The sequence below is a fragment of the Coffea eugenioides genome, chromosome 5 (genome assembly GCF_003713205.1).
Source record: "Coffea eugenioides isolate CCC68of chromosome 5, Ceug_1.0, whole genome shotgun sequence".
NCBI lineage: Eukaryota > Viridiplantae > Streptophyta > Magnoliopsida > Gentianales > Rubiaceae > Coffea > Coffea eugenioides.
The window spans coordinates 52,469,947-52,492,332 of NC_040039.1; the positions used below are offsets into that span (position 1 = coordinate 52,469,947).

The 22,386-nt window shown below is 37.8% G+C and overlaps 2 protein-coding genes across 6 annotated transcripts; both read left to right on the forward strand.

Moving 5' to 3' along the window:
• Positions 1 to 3: 3 nt before the first annotated feature.
• Positions 4 to 9,883, forward strand: LOC113772114 (zinc finger CCCH domain-containing protein 37). 4 transcript variants are annotated; one of them, XM_027316670.1, is made up of 13 exons: positions 4 to 281; positions 360 to 496; positions 2,494 to 2,741; positions 4,025 to 4,084; positions 4,173 to 4,250; positions 4,335 to 4,394; positions 4,492 to 4,701; positions 6,963 to 7,000; positions 7,125 to 7,171; positions 7,262 to 7,401; positions 7,610 to 7,663; positions 8,308 to 8,451; positions 9,503 to 9,883. In XM_027316670.1, exons 1-13 carry the CDS (start codon positions 118 to 120, stop codon positions 9,689 to 9,691), a joined length of 1,569 nt encoding a protein of 522 aa, XP_027172471.1. In that variant the 5' UTR covers positions 4 to 117; the 3' UTR covers positions 9,692 to 9,883. The 4 variants fall into 4 exon arrangements, with proteins under 4 accessions (XP_027172471.1, XP_027172468.1, XP_027172469.1 ...); XM_027316667.1 differs by having other exon boundaries at positions 4 to 496; XM_027316668.1 differs by having other exon boundaries at positions 4 to 496; positions 7,271 to 7,401.
• Positions 9,884 to 10,544: 661 nt separating this feature from the next.
• On the forward strand, positions 10,545 to 19,246 carry LOC113770123 (ABC transporter D family member 2, chloroplastic). 2 transcript variants are annotated; one of them, XM_027314492.1, is made up of 9 exons: positions 10,545 to 11,431; positions 11,605 to 11,672; positions 12,738 to 13,064; positions 13,242 to 13,406; positions 14,293 to 14,521; positions 16,399 to 16,640; positions 16,736 to 17,060; positions 18,418 to 18,689; positions 18,814 to 19,246. In XM_027314492.1, exons 1-9 carry the CDS (start codon positions 10,894 to 10,896, stop codon positions 18,997 to 18,999), a joined length of 2,352 nt encoding a protein of 783 aa, XP_027170293.1. In that variant the 5' UTR covers positions 10,545 to 10,893; the 3' UTR covers positions 19,000 to 19,246. The 2 variants fall into 2 exon arrangements, with proteins under 2 accessions (XP_027170293.1, XP_027170294.1); XM_027314493.1 differs by having other exon boundaries at positions 10,952 to 11,431; positions 11,610 to 11,672.
• Positions 19,247 to 22,386: the final 3,140 nt, after the last annotated feature.

Here is a 22,386-nt window from a genome sequence, read left to right on the forward strand (position 1 = left end):
TTTTCTGGGCAGTGGAGGAGACTGTAGACTGGCGGAGAGGAGAGTCCCCCACCAGTGTTTTTGAGTAGTTAGGGCTTTAATAATAATTGAGTTCTTCTTCTGTACAAGCTTATTTGAATGGCGAATCAGATGTACAGGTTTAACTTTAGCAGTAACTACGGTGGAGGGGGAGAAGCAGCAGCAGCAGCAGCTAATCTGTATAATACTAACAGCTCAAGATCCATGGTTGCAGACTCATTCCTATCCTCCTCCGACACCTCATCATTGCTGGGCTCTTCGAGGTACCTAACTTCCTCCGACCCGCTCTTCTCCTCGTCAGCGGCCCGCCTCTTCAGCCACTCCGACAGTTATTCGTTTAGAATTCCAGGTCTCGACGCCGTTTCTCCCACCACAACCTCCAAGCCCGCTTCTTCTTCTTCTTCCTGGCCTGGCCCTCCCGGTGTTGACATTGCTGACCCTTTTATTCTGGCTACTTTAAAACGTTCCTCCTCCCAAGGTAAGGGCTTTCTCCCCCGATTTATTTACTCCCTCCATTTTTCCCTAGCCTATCATTCAACTACTCATTGCTGCATTACCACCTACGGCCATTTCTCACCCATTAAGCTTCATTTCTTTTGGGTTGACTTTCAATGAAAGCCACTGCCTTTTTCTTTTCGATCATTTCTCCAGTATGATGCTTAGTCCACGGTTATTTAAATGGTTGTTCCAAACATGAAGAAGAACGGTCTTGACATAGTTCTGCCAAATGATTGCTAAACACTTTTCCTTTTTTTTTCCCTGTGGGATTCTGAATTATTCACAAGTGAGGTCTGTGGATGCAATTTCAGAGAGTATGGTTTAGCTAAGGAGCAAGTCCTTTAAAGTCTTTTCACTCGTGCACATTCTGTGATTGCTGCTTTAATGTGAAGATGAAACTCTATTAATAAGTGACGTTTACTTGAATTTTGGTTTCATCATTTTTTTGGGTGATGGAAACTAGTTATCTTGTTGATGTCTTACTTGCTAACTGCTATCCAGATCTCATGATCATTGTATGCTTTTGCCCATCCAAATAACTCCTAGTCAACCGGTGAATATCAAACCACCTGGCTGAAGTGAATTTGATGAATAGTTGGTCAGAGAATCTCAATCTTACGTACAACTTTAAATTTGCTGATTACTTCCGGTGTCTTGAGGCGTTGTGCCATGAAATTTAACGTTGAAGCTGAAGTAGCATCTACTTGCACAGTGCTCTTATGGTTGAAGCCTTTTCCTTGAGGTCCCGATATTGATAGAAACTTGAGTGAGTCATCCTATGACGGTAGTTGCATCATGTTAAGCTCAGCTTGATCAATACAATTTTTCTTGGTGGATCAAGTATCTATTTCTCGAAATGATGTTTGGAAAATAGTTTTTTCTGTTAAAAAAACTGTCTTTAAGTTTTGACAGGACTTGTGCCTTTTTCAATAGATTATTACGGGCCATATAGGCCTAGCCTTGTACATAAATCAACAAAACCAGGGGGCTTGTGAGGGATTTCCTATTAGAGTCTGTGGTCTTACAGTATCTTTGGCTCAAGAAAGCAGAGAATATGGAATGAAATGTTTATCTTCTTCTTACTTGGAGGAAGTTGAAGGGAAGGGAGAAAATAATTCGATGCTGTTTGGATGGAAGGAAACGAAAAGAAAGGAAAGGGGAGTAAATAAAAGAAGTATTTATCTAACATGTTGGGGTAAATGTGATAGGAAAAGACAATTTTTGTGTAAGAGGACAGATAGGAAAGGGAACAATTATTAAAAACTCTATATAATTTAGGGTACTCATTAAAATGGTTTTCTATCTCTTCGAGTCTATCCACTTTTGGGCAAAATGAAACTTGAGTCTTATAGCTTTATCTTGTCACTCCCTTTATTTCCATACCATTCTTTTACATATCCTACAGACCATCTAATCCTTCCTGTTCCTTTCCTTTCCTTTTCTTTGATTCCATCAATCTGAGAGTGCTTAACTTGTCAGTGGCAGAAAGAAGGGATCAATTTGCCTCCACATATCAGATGTGATGACTCATAATCTTACTCTTTATCTCCGCCAATTCCCTCCAGTTTGGTAGGAAAGGAGCGTTTGGCTAAGTAGCCACGAGGAATGCCTGGCTTTCTGGTTGTGCTTATCTTCTTTCTCCACTTCTTCATAAGAACTGAGGCATTTATCACTTACTTTTGCTTCATCTGTTGTTTCTTTTCTTACCCAGCCATGATTCCTTTTCTTGGCACGTCAAAAGATGAGATATAAGTTCTATATGTATGATGTAATATTGGTCACTAAAACATGTAATTTCATATTTAGCTAGTCTTCATAATTGCAACGATTGTACATTGTAATATTCATCTTATTTTCTCTTTCTGGATTTTCTGTTTTGCTAGCCCTTTTGAAACATGTAAACTATGCTAATACATTAAGGTATATCTTGATGTGTCTTTTCCTTTTCTTTTTCTATATGTCTATGATCTATCATAGCACTCTATCATCAGACTGTTTTTGGTGCCCATAACCCAATTGGGCAAACCGAAGCTTGGTTTTCCACCAACCCTTTAGCCAAGCGCCCTAGATTCGAGAGTGCAGGCAATTTGCCCATTTATCCCCAGAGACCTGGAGAGAAGGACTGTGCCTATTATATGCTTACAAGAACCTGTAAATATGGAGATAGCTGCAAATTTGACCATCCTATTTGGGTTCCAGAGGGTGGAATCCCAGATTGGAAAGAGGTGATGGTTTACTGCTATTATCTATCCTACTAGTGAGCTCGTGCATTATTTACTATATTACTAGATATTATGATTATTATTCTATGTTCAGCTAGCAGAGCCTACATACCTTATTAACGTAGTAAATATAAGTGGTGTCCTATAGATTCTGTTCTGGTGAACTATATGATATTCCTAACTTAAGTTGCTTTAGTGGTAGGTAGACCAATCTATGGCTTTTTACCTTGAGTTGCATCATGCAGTGAAACCGTGTAACTGCACATGCTAGTAACTTTTGTTCAACCCTTCTTTTGGTTCATTTGTTTTTAGCATCTTTACCTTTTAAGACTACTAGATAACTACTTCCATCATTATATGGTCATAAATCTCATCAGTATTTTCTAGGTGTCTTGACTTCTCATTAGCAATTTTGACTTTTTTTCGTTTTCTTTTTCATTGTTCAATTGCGTGCAGTTCTTGTCTGCCTTTGCATATGAACATGTGATGCTGGAACTTGGTCATCTCTCATAGAAACATTCAGTGCGCGTGCACACACCTAGGCACTTCATTTTATGAGCTCAACAGTGTCATTTTAGTTGTATACCTCTTAAAAGTCAGCTGACTTCTTTGTTATGTGCTTTGGCGGCACCACCTGTTAACACATGATAAGTTAGAATTGCTGAACGATTCAGGCAGCATATTTGAAAATGCAATTAGTTGCGGGTTTGGAAGTGTATTTGTAACTAGCATAGAATATGAAGATTGAAATAATTTATTCTGGTATTTAACAGTCAAAGTCTGCTGGGTTCTTATTACATGTTATGACAAGTTGATTGCATAAAATTCACATCTTTGTTGAGGGAAAGTTTTTGTGATAGTCTGGCAGTAACTTGAATCTAGGTCTACTATTGGAGTTTTAAATTACTATATACATGATGTTGCTTTTATATCTGGTGTCTTGCTTTAGTGTTTCTGGTTGCTTGAATTTTGCCATTGAAATTTCTGGATGAAACTATTGATGGTTAGATTCTGGTATTTCTTAATATTTCAGGTGCTTTTCTCCTTATCAGATTGGCATGCATTTAAAATTTGGCTGACGCCTTTCATTGGTTGTGCATTTCAAGCTTTTAGACATTTAATCTCTTCTCTTCAAAAGTTTGCGAGTATTTTAGTTATAATGAATTGGATTTGTATCACAATTTCTGTTTTCTGCTTCCTACTTTAGTTTGGTTGTACTCCCACCTTTGACTTTTAATAGTGGTTTGCCTGCAAAATTGAGGAACATCTACCATGAACTTATGTAGGTCCCACTTGTTGATACAAGTGAACCCTTACCAGAGAGACCAGGAGAGCCAGATTGTCCGGTAAGCAAAAGTTTTGTGTTGTTTAGTAGCTTAAAAATGACTGTAGTCCATAGTTGACTGATCATTTCTTTTATTCCTCATGTACCAGTTTTTTATGAAGACACAAAGATGCAAATTTGGAACGAGGTGCAAATTTAACCACCCAATAGAGAAAATAACTCCTTTGGTAGGCTCTGCTGAAATTGGCAATTATGTGTTCCTCTGAGTTAACATGCTGTTTCACTGTTTTGTATTATTATTGGTACCCTAGGTTGCATTGGAGACCAATTCTGCTGTATTGCCTGAGAGGCCATCTGAACCTCCATGTGCGGTATGATATAGGTTTACTTATTGAGGATTCTTTTTTGCTTTTTTAGTTATATATCAGTTTATATGTTCATGACTAAGTTGATCTGAAATTCAAGCAGTTCTATATGAAGACTGGACAATGTAAATTTGGTGCAACCTGCAAATTTCATCACCCAAAAGATCTACAGATATCAACAGCTGGACAAGAAAATAGCTTTGGTGAGCAGAGCAAATTATCTACTAATGAAACAAGTGGAGATTTCAAGGCAGTGAAGCCACCTGTTACTCCAGCAATGATGCATAATACGAAAGGACTGCCTATTAGATTGGTAATATATGCTTTCTTATGTTTAGCTCATATATGGATTCTATGAAGGGACCCATTTCTTATGGGAATTTTGCTTTTGCATATTAGAGTGGTAATACCTTATGCTGAGCATACTTTAACATATGCTTTCTTATCTTTAGCTCATATATGAATTCTATGAAGGGAGCCATTTCTTATGGGAATTTTGCTTTTGCATATTAGAGTGGTAATACCTTACGCTAATCATACTTGCACTAGACTGCAGTAAATTACTTTTTTGGGAATTTATGAAGTCTGATATCTGAATTTTTTATTTGCTAATCATGAAAGATACAAATAATTTGCCTGGTTATGAGGTGGAATTAGTGACTGATGGGTGTAAGCCTTTAGGACTTGGTAAGTCATAAAATATTTCTTCCTAGTTAATTAATACTTGTCAAACAGGGGTATAGCAATGGGCACACGCCATTAGTTTGGAGTGGTTGGGTTGGAGTACATTGTAAGCGGTAAATCGCTAGCTCACCTTCATTATCCAAATAACATCCCGCTTTCTCTCTATCTCTCTCTCTCATGAACTGGATCAGGAGTGCTTAGTTACCGGACGAGTTTTAATTTAATCCAATCCACAATAGTCTTCTTTTGAGTAATAGATCTTGCAAATAAAAAATGATATTAATGGACTTGATAAAGATAAGAGGCAACATATTCATTTTGCATAATGATACCATCCAGCCTTTATCGCAGTACAAATATTTCCAAACAACCAAAGCAAATTAATTTTATCCATTCACCTGGGATAACAAGTTTAATAGGGATTCACCCATATTATGAAATCCAAGCAAACATGAGGTGGCATTTTATTTGAAATGCAATTTTGTCACCTGAATGCCTGTTTTCAAATAAAGGCTTTACTAAGGAGAATTTCTCAATAATTGGTTGCTCCAATAATGGATTCCTGCCATTTGGAATCACTGTTTTTTTCTTCCTTCTTTTTATGTGTTTATTTCTCCTGATTAGTCTGATTAAACCCTGTTATAAATGGGCTAACTACAAATAGACAAGTCTAAGTTGTGTTTACGGTATACAATATCCGATTACCATTTTTATACTGTTAATATATTACTTTTCAGGTCATTGTCATCTCAGAGAATTTGATCCTTCTCATTGCAGTCTAAGCCTATGCATCAGCTTGTTAATGTCATTGGTTTGTAGTCAATTTTGCCTTCCTAAACTGAATCTGCTGTGGTGAATTTACCTATAGCTTCTTTATCTGCTTTTATCAGAAAAGAGGTTATTCAAATCATCCTCTAGCAGTTTTGTCCAAGAACACAAAACAAACCTGTCTCTCTAAGCATTCCTAACCAGAAAATCAATGAGGTTTGGAGAATTAGCCCATAGATTGATGGTAACTTTCCTATGTTGGTCCCAGAGGATAGTTTAATCTTCTTTGAACTCCAATTCAAAGTTAATGCATCCCTAGTATTGTGTCTAATTGTATTCTCAACATGTTATCATCTTCAGTCACGAATCTGTGTCATTTGCTCAATCTTTTTTTCTTTTTTTTTAACAACATTTTTTCCCTTAATTTCCAAAGTCATGACCTTCCAACCTTGTACTGAAAATTCTTAGTTATAACTTGTGTTAGATTCGGAAGTTCGTAATATTCAAGCTAAATTTTGAAAGACAGATGAGGTACATGTTTGATATGGTTTAACTGGATTTCTAACAATGGAATTACATTGTTGACTATGTGACTAAACACATTTGGATTTTCATATGTCTTTCGGGGTTGGAGAACATGCATTGGAATACTAGATATATGCTTAAAACAAGACTATCATTATATACTTGCTCCATTTTCACACAACCATTTTCACACTCCATTTTCATTGTGTGAAAATGGAGTAAGGAGTTTAACTGTATGAAATCTAACGGTCAAAATTGAAAATATGTGTTAGATTGTTGAATATATAAAAGTAGCAGATGCCATATTTAACGGAGGCTTTATAACTCCTTTTCTACTTCTGGCTCTTGGTTACTCATTCAAAACTCTGGACATCAAAAAAAGAAAAAAAAAAGGGTCATTGTGGTAGCATGAAGCTCCTGACATTGTGGCTTGATATAGTGCTGTTCATGAACAGTTAAACTTCCCTGTCAAACTCCAACAAATGCTAGATAAAATTTTAATGTATATTATAACTTTCGCTTCTGGGATTCGGTGGCCATATTTGAAATCTGGGCTCTGAGTTTTATATTCTGCTTAGACATTTTTCTCTCTGACAGGGAGAAGTTGATTGTCCATTCTACCTGAAAACTGGCAGGTGAGTTTAGCAGGCTATGAACAGCTGGAACCACTTTCTTCTTTCTTCATTTCCTTTTCAAATTCTGTTAGAAGGGATGATTTTTCTGATTGTTTTCATTTTTTTTCCTTGCATCATGAGTCAGCTGCAAGTATGGTCAAACATGTCGGTACAATCACCCAGATAGAAATGGTAAATGTTTCTCATAAGATGTGTTATTAAATATTGTTTAGTGCATTTTTGTTTTTTCGTCAACACAATGCTAGAGAATTAATCTTTTAGGAATTTCAGCAATCAATCCCCCTGCTGCTGCTATAGGTGCAGCGTATATAGCCTCTCCTGCACCAAATTTAAGCATCGGAATTGTTAATCCAGCTGCATCTATCCTGCAGACTTTTGACCCAAGGCTGACACAGACAACGGTGAGATAGAGATCATTTATGCTTACAGCTCTTTGTACAATATCTAATACATGTTTTGGCAGACTTGTCTTTCGTGTGATGTATATGTAAGATGGACTAAACCCTTGCTTTTCTTGCCTTTGTCTTCCCCCATATAAGTCCTTGTACGTCTAGCTGGAATACCATAAACTTCACTCTACTAAGAAAAGTTAAATTTCTATTATTGCAGGTTGGATTGGCCGCTGCTATCTACCCACAACGACCTGGAGAGACTGCGTGTGATGTCTGTATTTCCATGATTTTCAAGAATTTAACTTAAATGTCCTAGGAATATGATTTCCGGCAAACCACATGTATTGGCTACTTAGGATTTTCCTTTGCTTATGAGCTGCAGACCTTGTTTTCTTGACTTGGATGGAAGCATGGTCTTCATTTTGCTAAAAAATAGCTTTCTCCACTCCAAAATTATCTTTACTTATGTTCATTTTCTCCTCTCAAAAATATAAGACTGTTCTAAACTGTATGTTGCTCTGATGAGAGCTAGTGGAAATTTCATCATGGATAGATGCCCCTTGGCCTTTCTCTAATTGTTGACCAAGTGAGGTGGTTAAAATTTTGTAGATGAAACCAATTGATGTTACACTTCTACCTCCCTTTTTTTTTTTTTTCAGTTCTCGCACTTTGTGAATGAATAAATTTGTTTACCAGCTAAATCCACCTCTCTGGATAGATGCCTCTTGGCCTCTCTCTAATTTTGACCGAGTGAGATTGTTAAACATGTGTAGATAAAACTAGTTGATGCTAGACTTCTACTTTTATTTAGTTCTTGCATTATGTGAATGAATGAATTTGTTTACTAGCTAAATGAACCTCTCTCTCTCTCACACGTGTGTATGTGTTTCTTGAATGTGTCCTTTGCTGTTGTAGTTCTATATGAAAACTGGGGACTGCAAATTTGGTCAAAGATGCAAATTTCATCATCCTATTGATCGTTCAGCTCCCATAATATCAGGAAAGGAAACTCAGCAGGAAAATGTTAAGCTCACTCGTGCAGGCTTACCCAGGAGAGAGGTACCTTATCTTTTATATGTCAATGCATGTTTATTTTCCCCCTTTCCTCTTCTTGTACATCCTCATCTGAGGATTTTGATTAGCTGACATTTTAGGTCTGATTGCTGGGCATGGAATGGTTTGTGAAAGCAAAAATATATATATTTTTTGCTACTTAGCATACAGGGTAATCTATTTCTGCACTAGAGTACCTCGGTGGTGGTTGGTTAGCTGGGGTTGGAGAAGTGTTTAAGATGATGGGCGGCTGCCTTTCATAAATTATGTTGGTATTACCGTTTGGCCAATCTGCCTTTTATATGAGATGATATCAATTTGCATCTCATTTTGTCAGCATTTACATGTTTTTTAGTTTTAATATTATGATTTAGGATGCTCATTTGCTATGAGCCGATGTAAACCAAGAACTCTTTGGGGGCCTTGGGTACGATTTAAGACATGCTACTTGTCAAGACAAGGAACATATGAAATTAATATTCGCATATCAAAATGAGCATCTGCCAATGTTTTGAAGCTAAAAAAGCATTGTTTAAGGGGTGTAAAATGCCATGGAGATTGTAGCTCGTCTTGGGAGCGGTGTGGCTGGTGGCAGGAAGACAGAATTGTAGGAAGTGGCAAAGTAAAAGAAAATGAGGACAGCTGGCTAAGAAAAGGAAACAGAGAGGGAACGGGGTTGAGTAAACAGAAAGAATAAGGTAGAAAGAGGTTTGGAGGCGCACCTATTGGTTGGATCGTCGGAAATGGTTATCAGTGCATTGGGTATGGTTTTCAAACCTTGAAATTTCAACCTTTTCCGGTGAAGGAAAGTTAATGTTCTCTGTTTTAGTATCAAAAGTTTGCCAAATTTGAGTGTGAACATTGTTGGCCTTTGTAATGCTTTGAAAGGGGCCAGTTAGTCGTCCATGGAAGTTCTTTGGCATTATAACTCAATGTCATAGTTAAGGGTGGGAAATGCTTTGTTGAATTGGTGAAAGAGGTGACCTCTATTTTTTTTGGTTTAATGGATGAACTTTTCATTTAAAGGAAATTTTATTTGTGTGTTGAATCTGTGCAGGGTGCCATTCACTGCCCTTATTATATGAAGACTGGAACATGCAAGTATGGTGCGACTTGCAGGTTTGACCATCCACCTCCTGGAGAGGTATTGGCTATGGGAACAACGGCGCAAGGGACGTGGTCGCCTACTGGGGGAGAAGCAGAGGAGGGCTCAAGCGGGCCTGAAACCGGCGGAGAAAAACAGTAGTCCTGGTTTTACCTATTTTTTGTTGCTTGGGAACGTTTGGAGCTAGCAATTGTGCTGTATTATGCGTAAACAGTTAATGGATCGTATATGGAAATATTGGACATTATTGATCTGTTTGTGTGTAGAGCCATTTCTCTTTGTAACTCAAGAAAGACTTGCTGCTGAAGTATTTGGCATTTTCACGTCCGTTTATTTTTTTTCAAAATAAATTATCATCAATCTCACTTCCCATGCAGCTTGCCGTCTCCAAATGAAGGTTGAAAAAGTTGACCATCACAAGTATATGGGTGTGCAATGAATTTGAAATCAGTGGAATTTTGTCGTTCAATCGAATTCGATTTTGAATTCACTAGTTTTGATTTTGAATTTGATTTTTTCCCTTTTTTTAAAAAATATTTTTTCGTAATTTACTCTTTTTGCTCTTTTCAGTAAAACAACTCTTCATCAAATTCGGATAAAAATTAGGTTTTGCTCTTTTTAGAGTTTTGTTTTGTTAGATGTATTATTATCATGTTGTATAATATAAATTTTATATTATATATATATTATGAAAAAATATTATAAAATGAATTTGAAATTGAAAATTTCGATTTCAAAAACTTCATTATTGAATTATAGAACTGATTTTGCATAATTCGAAATTGAAAAAATCAATTTCCATTCCGAATCCTGAATTACGAGGCAAATTGAAATTTTCGATTTTGCACGCTCCTAACTAATGGTCACGTTTGGATCCACAAATAAAGCAAAGGATATCAAACTGAGCAGGGAGGTAGACATGAGAATGAATCCTTAAGAGAAAAAAAAAAAAAAAGACATGAGGACGGTTGTGTATTGTCGTGGCATGATTGGGGCGGCCTAACTGTGTTGTGTTTTGGATAGGTGCTGGGAAGATAATTGGCTGGTGCGGACTGGGGACATATTGGCCGGTGCGTCCTCTACTGCCTGCTGGCTGCTGCTTCTTGATTTGAGATACGAGTATGGTGCCTAACGTGGCGGCTTGATTATTAGCAGTACCAACCGCAGGTTGTTGTATGAGAGAAAACGCCGGTAGCCGGCTGGACTGCCTACCTTGCCTTACCTTTCCACTCCTAAACCGAAAAATAGAGAAATAGCAACACACTAACTAACATATACTACTGGTCATCTCCGGCTCAGGAGGAGCAAGCAAGGGTTTTTTTCGCCTTGCCAAAAAAAAAAAAATGGTTCAACAGGGTCACGTGCTACTGCAGCTACCATTTCAAACCCAATCCCTTCAATTCTTCTTCTTCTGCAGCAGCAGCAGCAGCAGCAAATGCTGCAAACCCAAGAAGAAGAAGAAGAAGAAGAATGGACCACCCATGATTATGAATGCCGCCTCTACTACACTTGACCACACATTTCGCCCTCCTTGTCCACCCTACCTCTTCCCCTTCCCTCCTCCTCCTCCACCTCTCTTTCTCAAGCATCTGCCCATGTCGCCAGTTTCCTTGCGCCACAGGAAAAACTCCAAATCTTTCGCAACCGCCGCTGCACAACAACCCCCTCCCCCGGATTCCTCTCCTCCTCCTTCCTCCCCGCCAAGACTGCAAACCCTTGCCCGGAGGTTCTGGAAAGTTGCTGCTCCTTATTGGTACTCCTCCGATGACAAAGTGCAGGCTAGATCGAGGCTGCTTGCTGTTTTTGCTCTCACCCTTGGAACCACCGGTATCAGTGTTGGTTTCAACTTCCTCGGCCGTGACTTCTATAACGCTCTTGCCAGTACGACTACCCATTCCACCCTCCCTCCCCAAAAAAAAAAAAACCTTTCTTCACAATCACTACTACTGCGTACTATATATCCTTACAGTTGTCGCTTTCTTCTTCTTTCTCGTAGCTCATCTCATTTTGTGTCTGAATTCCTTTTTGTTTTCATTGTTTAATCGGTGCTGCAGACAAGGATCAGGAGCAGTTTACCAAGCAATTGCTATATTACCTCGCTGGTTTTGCGGGTGGAATTCCGGTGAGGATGGCTCCACTTTCTTTAGGTATTTGTTGTTTCTTTCTAAAATTAGGCTTTATCCTCCGTGAGCCATCTTTACTTTACAATCTTTGCTTTTCTTTTCCTTTTTCTTTAAAATAATTAATGAAAATATTTTGCAATATCTCAGGAAGGTTGACACACTAACCAACAATGGGAAAAAGGAAAAAAAAATAAAAAAAAAGGCACTCACAAGCTAGCTATCATTCTTTCGTGCTACCTGTACAAATACTTGCAGTGATAACACAATTATGGACAGAGTACTTCTCAGATATCCAAAGCTGGGGGAACAAGTTACATTGGACCTTAAACTTACTTTTCTTGGCAATATACTAGTGATCATAACACCTCTATGTGTGCTTGATGTAGGAGTGTTGTGATTTTATTTGAAAGTGGCGTTTCAACACTTACTGATATAGGATCATAAGGTGAGATGGTGGCTTAGTTTTGTTAACTATGATGTTGGACCAAAGCTATGGATAAATAAAATAAAGGTACGTAAATAACTTCCTAGGATGAATTTAATTCTTAATATGACTACCTTCTCGAAAGTTACTACCTTCTCTTATTTATTTTCTTTCAGAAGGGCAGGGTAGGCGTGAAATTGGGGGCAAGGGGAAGCCAAAAGGGGTGGAACTGTGAAAAAGGAATAAAGACCTTTTACTATTTTGGTTCTAGTTTTTAAAATCCTTATGATGTTTCACATGTTGATTGAATGTTGTGCTCCCATTATCCACAGTACTAATTCGTGGATTAACACAGATACAAGTATTAAGCCTAATGAGCTTTGATCACCGCAATTTTATTTTCTTTTAGTTATGCAGCCAACAATAAGGTATTTTATTTTAGTTCATTAAATTGATTATGTCTTTTATGTTAAATAAGTAGATCTTCAATATGGAATCACAGTTTCACTATAATTATTTCAAAAACAGTTTGAAGGATACAAAATACTAAAAAAATGAGATCTGTAGATGCAGTAACAGCTATAATATTTCTGTTCCTGTCGAGCATTCATACTCTCATACTCACAAAGTTATTTTGCAGTTTTTTGTTTTGCGAGATTATGCAAGAGATACACTTTCACTAAGATGGAGGTCTTGGATGACTAGCTATTATATGGAACGATATCTGAAGAATCAGACATTTTATAAAATACAATCTCAGTCAATACTCGACAACCCAGACCAAAGGATCGTTGATGACTTAAGTTCCTTCACAGGAACAGCTGTTTCTTTTTCATTGACACTCTTCAATGCTGCAGTAGACTTGATTTCTTTTAGCAACATCTTATATGGCATATATCCGCCACTTTTTGCTGTTCTTCTTGTCTACTCTGTTGCTGGAACAGCCATAAGTATTTTCCTGGGAAAGGTATTTTTTTTAATCTTCGAAATTTCACTTTTGTCTTCTTCTTCTTATAGTCGTTTGAACACATGCCCACACATGATATATTTGTAACTTTTGTCTCCGCACTTTGTTTAATGTATCTATTCTGGGAGATAATGCCCTTTTTGTTTCTGATGATATGAAAGTTTGCATTAATTTCAGGACTTGGTGACCTTGAATTTCCTGCAAGAGAAAAAGGAGGCAGATTTTCGCTACGGACTTGTACGTGTACGAGAAAATGCTGAATCAATTGCATTTTATGGTGGAGAGGGGAATGAGATGCAGCTGCTGTTACAACGTTTTAGAAGCGCATTTGAAAATCTAACTGTATGGAAACATCTGAGTTTCTCTTTTATAGCTCACAGATCTTTAGAACAATGTGTGATTGACAGCCAGATTGCCACATGTATTTGCAGTTAATATGTCTATACATAACATTGCCTATATTGCTCCATCTGGCACCTTTATTCACATGAATGAGAATTTATATTGATCTGATAATCCAATCAAATCATGATATTTGGCATGATTAACATGCCATTGCTACAGACTGAAAATCATGTTGCAACATGCATTACCACTCAAGCATATTTCTGGATTACTTAAGCCAATAATTGTCACGTGCCTATGATCACCTTGTAAAGGCTCTGGCTTAAAATCTGCCACCATTTTCACATAATTGCTTTTGATGAGCTTAATTGCTAATCTTTTCTATCTACACGATTTGGTGCCTCATAGCTTTCTGACAATTCCATTGATAAGCTCAGGCAACAGGCAGCTTATTCTTTCCAAACTACAAATGGAGTTTGATGAGCTTATTCTTTCTGACAATTGCTAATCATGTTGCGGGATTTCTTTGTGATCGCTTTCTGATCCTCCTTATAACAGGGAGGTTTATGCTGTTGCAACAAAATCTGAAGCTTAGAACATTTTCTTTTGTGTAATCAATTTTTAGTGCTATATTCCTTTTGAACCAATGATGCCTAGGTCACCTGTCAACTGACAAACATACCTAGGAGGAGTTCTTTATACTTTTGAATGAAGGAATAGCATCCTAAACAAAGAGCGAAAGCCACCTAACTTTATGAATTTTTGATGTCATCTTCTCTGTACCAGTCATGTTTGTGTTCTTTTCTTGGTCATATTTTTCTGTTTATATATAATTGAATATGTTCTCAAGATTCCTTGTCTCATGTTCATTTTCGTTTTACAGCAACTACTGATATCTTCCAGAAATCTGGAGTTCTTCACCAATGGCTACCGGATTCTCATACAGGTTCTCCCTGTTGCAGTTGTAGCACCTATGTATTTCTCTGGTAAAATTGAGTTTGGGGTTATAAATCAATCTGTATCAGCCTTCAATCATATTCTTGGAGATTTCTCCCTCATTGTGTACCAGTTTCAAGCTATCAGTGCCTTTTCAGCCATCATTGATCGATTAGGTATCCCATCTCCTCTTGCTGGACAACATATGGTCTTACTTGTTTGGGCAACATCCTCTTATTTCTTTTCACAAAACCATGCATGCAGGACTGATAACTCTTAAAATTATATAGCGCCATCAAGAAATAGAAGCTCTACAATTGTTTTCTCTTGAATATTGATTAATAGGTATGAAGACTTCAATGACAATTTGAAAATGATTGGTTCTGGCTTAAAGGGTTGATTTGTCTTCCTTTTTTTTCCCCCAAAACATTAAGAGAATTTTATTGATGGTAAGAGCTTTACAGTAGAGAGCAGAGGCTCAAATAAAGCTAAACAACTTGTGTTCAATGACTCTGAGGATTCATCCATTTCTCATCCATACGTATGCCTAAGGCATAAGAGCTGATTTGCTCACTAATTTCATTCCTATCTTCAATAACTAAACAAAAAGAGCACATTTGAAACAACACCTTTAAACTTTGTATATCCTCCATTAGAGTGCCATCCTGCTGTCCGGAGCTCTCTGAGATGTTAACTGTCTCAAGAGTTCCTTGATCTGCATTTGTGTTTTGATTTGTCTGATTTTTGAAGAATCAACTAATTCAGCAGCATCATCAACTTTTGCTATTGTTTTTGTTTTCCTAAAATACTGCAGTAGTTGTTTAAAACTGATTTACTAGGAATGTAAATGTGCTAGGCATATGCTTTATTAAGGTTTTCTTGATCAGTCTGGGCCAACTCTTAAGGTTTTGCTGCCCTCTAAATCATCTGTTTATACTGGAGCAGTAGTTTTCCCAAAGTTTAATTCCGAAAGACTACGTTCAGCTCTCTTGGGTTTTTCTGCTAAAAAGCTGTCCTTCAACCAAATTATTGTCATTTCTCTTCATCAGCTACCAAATTTGTGTGGTTGTGCAGGGTTTCCTACTGTTTTTCTGCACCAATAATGTAATGTAACTTGGTTCACATTTATATTAGAGGACTACAAGAAATAAGTAAATCTGAAAATCTACTATGCCTTTATTAGTTAATGATTGGATAAAGACATTTGAAATGCTTCTCTTGAATGCAGGAATGTGATACTCATCTCTGAGAAACAAAAGATAGCTTGTGGGACTGATGTTCTGTGTTTCTTTTTTTGGAACTATGGCTAAGATCTTTTTAGTATTTGGTTAGTGTTGTGATATTTTAAAAAAATTGTCCAAGGAGCAAAATGATAGTGCACATAATTGATTTTCTTTGGTTTTTCTATTTACCTCAAATCATGTACTTTTCTATATGTTTCTGTTCTGGTTCCAACCAGTCAAAAGCTTCTTGTATCGGTTAGACTTTGTGCACTCTGACCAACAGGTTCCAGATTATATAGGATTGTTGATATGGATTTATCATCCCACTTGTTTCAATACAATTTTGTAGATACTATACTAATGAAATGAGCAATTCACTGATAATGGTCATACATGGTTATTTTTTTACTTTGTCATCATTTCTGGATGTGTACTAGTTGTGATAATCTGATTCAATTGGTGAACTTCTTCAAATTTTCAGATGAAACCCAAAGGAAAAATGCATTTGGAGGAATGGAAGCCCAAAAAAATTAAGTATGCCACTTTGCAGATGGCAGCCTAAACTTTCTCAAAACCTCAAAGGGCAACCATAACTTTTCTGCAAATTAGCAACCTGAAAATTTTTACATTTTGTGAAGTGATGACAATATAGTAATGCTGGCAACATAAACTAACCAAATGACGTGTGTATGTAGCTATATGTCTCTCCAGCAGAAATTATCTTCACATGGAATATGGTACTTAAAATGTTGTAGTTAGATCTCTGTGATTTTGTCTGGAATTGCCTGCAGTTCTTATGTATGAAGACTTTAGATCTTGCAATGGTACAGGTGAATTTGATGATGTCCTGGATAGCCAGAATATAAAAGGTCGATCTGAATCCATGGAGAGAATCCTGATTAATTTCTGCAGTATAAGTGCAATGGAGACCTTGGAAACTAATGGATCTTTTTCCCTTGACAAGTCTGTAAAACTACTTGACGTTGAGCACTTGACCCTTCAAACGCCAATGAGTGGAACAACACTTATAAGGGACTTGTCGGTTGAGATATGTGAGAATGATCATTTGCTGGTTGGATTCCCTCTGTATCTTCTCTTTCACTCATATGTTAGTTTGGTAAGATTCTATGGAATGTGATAATCAATAATGTATCCCTTACTTAACAGGTAGCAGGACCAAGTGGAAGTGGCAAAACATCATTGTTGAGAGCTCTAGCAGGCCTTTGGAACAGTGGTCATGGAAAAATCACATTCTACGTAAAGGATGCTAGAGATCCTCAGTCATCCATTTCTCAAGAGCTAGCTTCCTGTGTAGTAGCTTCTACACATGAGACAGATGGAAATCTGCACAGCCTTAGACAGGGGAGCACTAGAAGTCTATTCTTCCTTCCCCAAAAACCATATATGGTGCTAGGAACACTTCGTCAGCAATTACTTTATCCTACCTGGACTGGAGATCCAACTTCTGCATTGGATGCTGCTAAATCAACAGGTAACATGTATTAGTGCTGCTGATTTCTTGCCCCAAATCTTTGAGTACTATTGTGTATGGAAACTGGATTATGGAGTACCTTATTTTGCCTCTCGATTTGCCTCAATCTTGTCGTGTTTTTATTGTGCATGTGATGTCAAAAAATGGTGGCTGGATAAGTTTCTAAAATCCCTATTCACACCCAGATTTTACTTCATAATGTATGGAAGCAGGGCCTTTTGTGTCTCAAACAACTATCCACAGCTTGATTTGTGCTGCTGTTTTTAGCATTTTTGGCACATGCTTTAGTTTCTATTATAAAAATTTTCCCTTACAGTTGATCATTTCTAGAAATTGGAACAACTCTTTGTGTTTTGCAATTCTTGAAGTTAATGTTAGAAGGCTCAAAGTCAACCATATCCGGGTGATTGGAGTAAAGTTTTACATAACTACATCAAGGGAAGATGGTTATTTTTTTCTGAAAATTTACATCAAAAAGCCTTGCTGTAGCTTTTAGAGTTTGAGGTTAAATAAATGAAGGAATAAGCTTGCTCTTTAAAGCATTGAACTAGGAACTTCCTCGCTTCCTGTATTGCAAGCGGACCTTCAGGAGTGACATTTCATTTGTAAATAGTAAAGCTGCATGCATGGTTTAACTCTCAGATGAGAAGTGGATGAGATTGGCGTGAAGACAGGCCATGTTTGAAGTGCTTTTGTTGGCATCAGGGTAATGGCAAAATCTTGGGCAATAGCTTGTTAACTGGGGAATGATAGGTTATATACATTAGGTAGTTGAAAAAGGCAGAGAGGGTGGTGTGAAAAGTGGCCGCATCCAGCCATGTGTATATGTAGGAAATGCACTTTTAGAAGTTGTTTCAATGTAGCATTTTTACGGCACAACTTTGAGTGGATTGGAGCTTTGTTGACCAAGTCTGCACGGGGACTAGGCACATATATCATTTTATAATAGATGGAACATAAAAACTAGGGCAAGAAATTGTGGGTTTGTGCAATTTACAGCATCCTCATTTAGTTTTCTGGAACTGAAGCATTGCTACTCATTGTTTCCTAGCATACTAATATGGTGATGGACTGTCGTCAATCAAGACTTGCTTACTCATCCTTTTTTAACTGTTTTGGTGAACCTGCTTCCACCTCCCTTGCTTTTCCTTCTTTTTGTTAGTAACTTATCTATAGTTATGTGTCATATTGGTTAAGCTTTCCTTTCTCTCATTGTGTATCTGGTGGATTCCAATATCTGTGTGTTTATGAAACAAATTCTTGATGGGCTATCTTAATGTCGACATGGCATGCTGCTTAGTGGTCTCGACAAAAGAGCATTTGGAATTCCACTGAGATAATTTCTTTGATTGCATAGCTATGCTGCCATTCCTAATTCGTACCCCGAGCATCAGCTGCCAGAGCATGAGGCCTTCACCTCCTACAAATGATGATTTAAGACGAGTTCTTGAAGATGTTGGACTTGGGTATCTATTATCACGTTGTAACAGTCTGGATTCCATAAATGAGTGGTCTAATGTCCTTTCACTGGGTGAGCAGCAGCGTCTTGCATTTGCACGCCTGCTGCTCTCCAAGCCATACTTGGCTCTATTGGACGAGGCTACGAGTGCATTGGATGAAGCAAATGAGGTACTGCTCATAGTCTTTGTTTGGAGGCCTCCGGTTAAATGACTAGAGGAAGATCTCAAAAACAAGTTGCAATCTACACACTCATCTAATGCGTTACGTTTTGGATTTATTCTTCTGCTTGCAGGCTAATTTATATGGGAAAATTGGAGCTGCCGGTATCACATACGTAAGCATCGGGCATCGGAGGACGCTCTACAATTACCACACCAGGGTCTTGCATATATCCACGGCAGAACCATTGAGCATCCAGCGCAACTGGAACATTGAACCAATTAATCCGGAGAGGGTGTATAATTTGTCAAAGCAGTAGAGCTACGCGGTCCAAACCGCCTATGTGGATGCATGAGAGGTCGATTACCGATATGAAGCGCCATTTTTTTTTTTTGGGGGGGTTGTAACCCACAATGGTACAACTCAAAACGCTACAATTCGATTATTACAATCAGTCCAAGGCGGGATCAATACATACAGATCCTGTGTATAGTACGAGTATGTTAACTCATTAACTATTACTTTATGTTTCGAAACTGAATACTAGCAGTATATCTCCTTGAAAATATATATATATATTTGATTGCATTGCAGTCACATTTTTCATTCTATCTTTGCAATCATCTTTTTATTTCATATATATCATATCACGAAAAATACTACAATTTTTTTTCCAACTTTTCAGAGTGAATCAGGATGAGGAGGGGGGGGGATGAAGAAGAAGAAAGCGAAGGGGTTACTTGTGTTGTTGTTTTCAAAGTATTATTGAGGTTTGCACCGATCCACAGGCAATGTACAAGTAGTAGTATACATTGCACCGGATCTGTCAAGAAGGGAATATTTAGACTCTGAAATTTATGCAGTGAGTGAATGAGTTTTGGTAGAGATGATGGTACAACTTACAAAGTAGACATGAATTAATGATTTGATGATTCTCCGGCCTCCAATATTAATTAATACTAAATTAATTTAAGCTTGATTAATAGTAATAATTTAAGGAAAGCAGTGATCGTAAAGGTGACGGCACTATTTGTTTTGTAATGGAAACAAATGGTTCGCCTCCTCCTCCTATAGATTAGCTGTTTTGCTGCCATATTAACAGTTGAATGGATGCGAGAAAAGGGAGCCTCCGTCTCCGTGTTTGACCAGCAATCGAACCCTTAGTTTAAAGTGGCCTAGCAGAGTAGTTTAACTTTAAAGTGCGTTAAATACTTATATCTATTCCAATCCCTTACTTGATTATATAACATTATTGTGTGTGTCTCTTCTTCTCAATTCTATTCGTGTACAAATGATGCATTGCAACTGTATTCGTTTTTTCTTCTCCTTATCCTTTCCTCTGTGAAGTTTGGATTCCACTCTTGAGAGAAAAAGAAGAAAGGTAAAAAGAAGAAAGGTTGCAGAGCAGAATGGGTGAAATAATGTGTGGATCACATATCGTAATTTGTGACCAGAGATGATATATATATACATACATATAGATGGCCGTTTGTATGCCCAGGGAAAGGGGGATTGGATGGAAAACCCGGCAGCAGCAGATTCAGCATGCAGCTGCTGGAGCCTGGAGGATAGCGTACAAATCGTCTCGTCTGCTCACTGGCAAATTTTATTTTATTACTTTTTTGGGTTAAAAGAAAAAGCCGTCCGTCCCCAGGTCACCGTGTATAGACTATATGTAGACTCCATCCCCATTCAACTCTAAACACTTGTCCGTTTTGTTTAATCCGATCGAGACCTTGGATTGTGATCGCAGCACGTGTAAATTCCACGGACTTTCAGGAAATTGCTTTCTTTTTACTTGCAAACCTCACGTGCAATTCCGGCCTCATCCTCCCCTCTAATTCCCGTAATTTCCTACTTTCAGCTTGCATACTTTCAATCTATATTACTAGGCCTCCCCGTCTCCATCTATATGCATATATATACTTATTATTTATCAGAGTGAATGCTAGCTATCTTCCTTCCTTCACCACGTAAGTTCTACATTACTGTTCGCGAGTCGAGTCAAGTTTAACTCAATTCATTTCAAAGAATGACGAGCGTTATAAAAAATAACTAACTATTTTCGATTAACAGCTCGCTCTACTTATAATCACCACAATAATATATATATAGCGACACGGAAGGCAAATTGACAGTTTCTCCTATCGACAGTCTTTTTCAAGACTCGATCCACCGCATATGAGCATGAAGTTTTAATTTCTTGAAGCAAATTTAGTCACAAGCGAAATTGATGTCGGGAATTTTATAAAAAAAAAAATAGCCGCAGGGATTTGGCACTTTGCATGATCAGCGCATGATGTAGGATACTGGTACAAATTAGTTATTGTAGATCGAGGAGAGGTACAATGGAATGAGAAAACAATTCCTTACATTATTCTTCTGAAGTCTGATCTTTCATGCAGATCAGCTTCTGAAGGTTACTAACATATATACGTGTGTGCGTGTGCAATACAAAATTCACATCGATCACACATCATATCATATCATATGTGTGTGTATATATAGATATATGTATGTATATATTACTAGTAATTATATATTATTGTTACTTAGAGACGAGTAGTAGTAATTGACAGTGGTGCAGATTATCATCACTCATATGCGGCGAATTTCGGGACGAGAGGTCTCCCGTTCAACGACATTATTCCAAAGTCATATCCTCCTCTTTTTGTATCGCATTCGTAATTTCTCTCCCACAGCTTTTCATGACAAGAACATATAGATATATATATTCTTGATCAAATGGCGGGAATTGCAGCAGCAGCTGGTTCTACTGCTGGTGTTATGTGTATTAAATACGTACATGTTTATTCGCTCACACATTTATTTAGTGAAAACTAGAAGGGGATTTTCATCTTCACTTTCTTGGACTAAAGACGTGTTTCTCCTAATTTCTACTTTAGAAGGGTATTTTTCTTTCTGTTTTGACTGTTTCCCATGCATCGCTATATTATTCTTGATCATCACTTCGTACGTACGTACCCGTCACATAGTCATATACATATTGAGCCAGCTCCCACCCTGTCTCTGTCTGTATCTCATTAATTCTCAAGGCCTCTCTCTCTCTCTCTCAACCTTAAAACGTACACTCCAATCACTATTTGCCTCGAAGTCGATCCTGATCAATTTGGCCAGCCTCCGGTCTGATCTCTCCTCGCTGCTGTTTAGTGCTTTCCCTTCCCAATTAATTAGTCACCTGATCTGCTCTCCGGCCGGGGCGCTCACTTGTTCACTACTAGCTAATTAGGTCAGTACCAATATCCGTCATTCTCCCCAGCTCCTTCTTCACCTGGTCATGCACCACCCCCTTCGCACGTATTAATCAAGTAATCAATTTCTTCACCATCCTCCTCCCTCGTCTTTAATAACTTCTTCTAATCATGTTTTAAACCTGCATCCTGATATCTGATTAACGTTTTCGAGTCCGTCTCAGGAATCTAGTCAGATACCAAATGAATCTGAAGCGAATGGGCATGTATAGGGTACTGAACGTGGCTAGCTAGGGTTTCTCTTCTTTTCTTTTAAGCGCAAAACAACTACTGGTCGTTCAGGAAGAACTTAATTTTGGTTAAAATCTACGTCACTTCTTTCATAAACGCGACTACGTAAGTCGCATTCATGACAGATTTTTAGGAGGCTGCGATGTTCTTACTTACTTAACATCTAGCTAGGCATGTATGTTTGCTCTATATATATTCTTGAA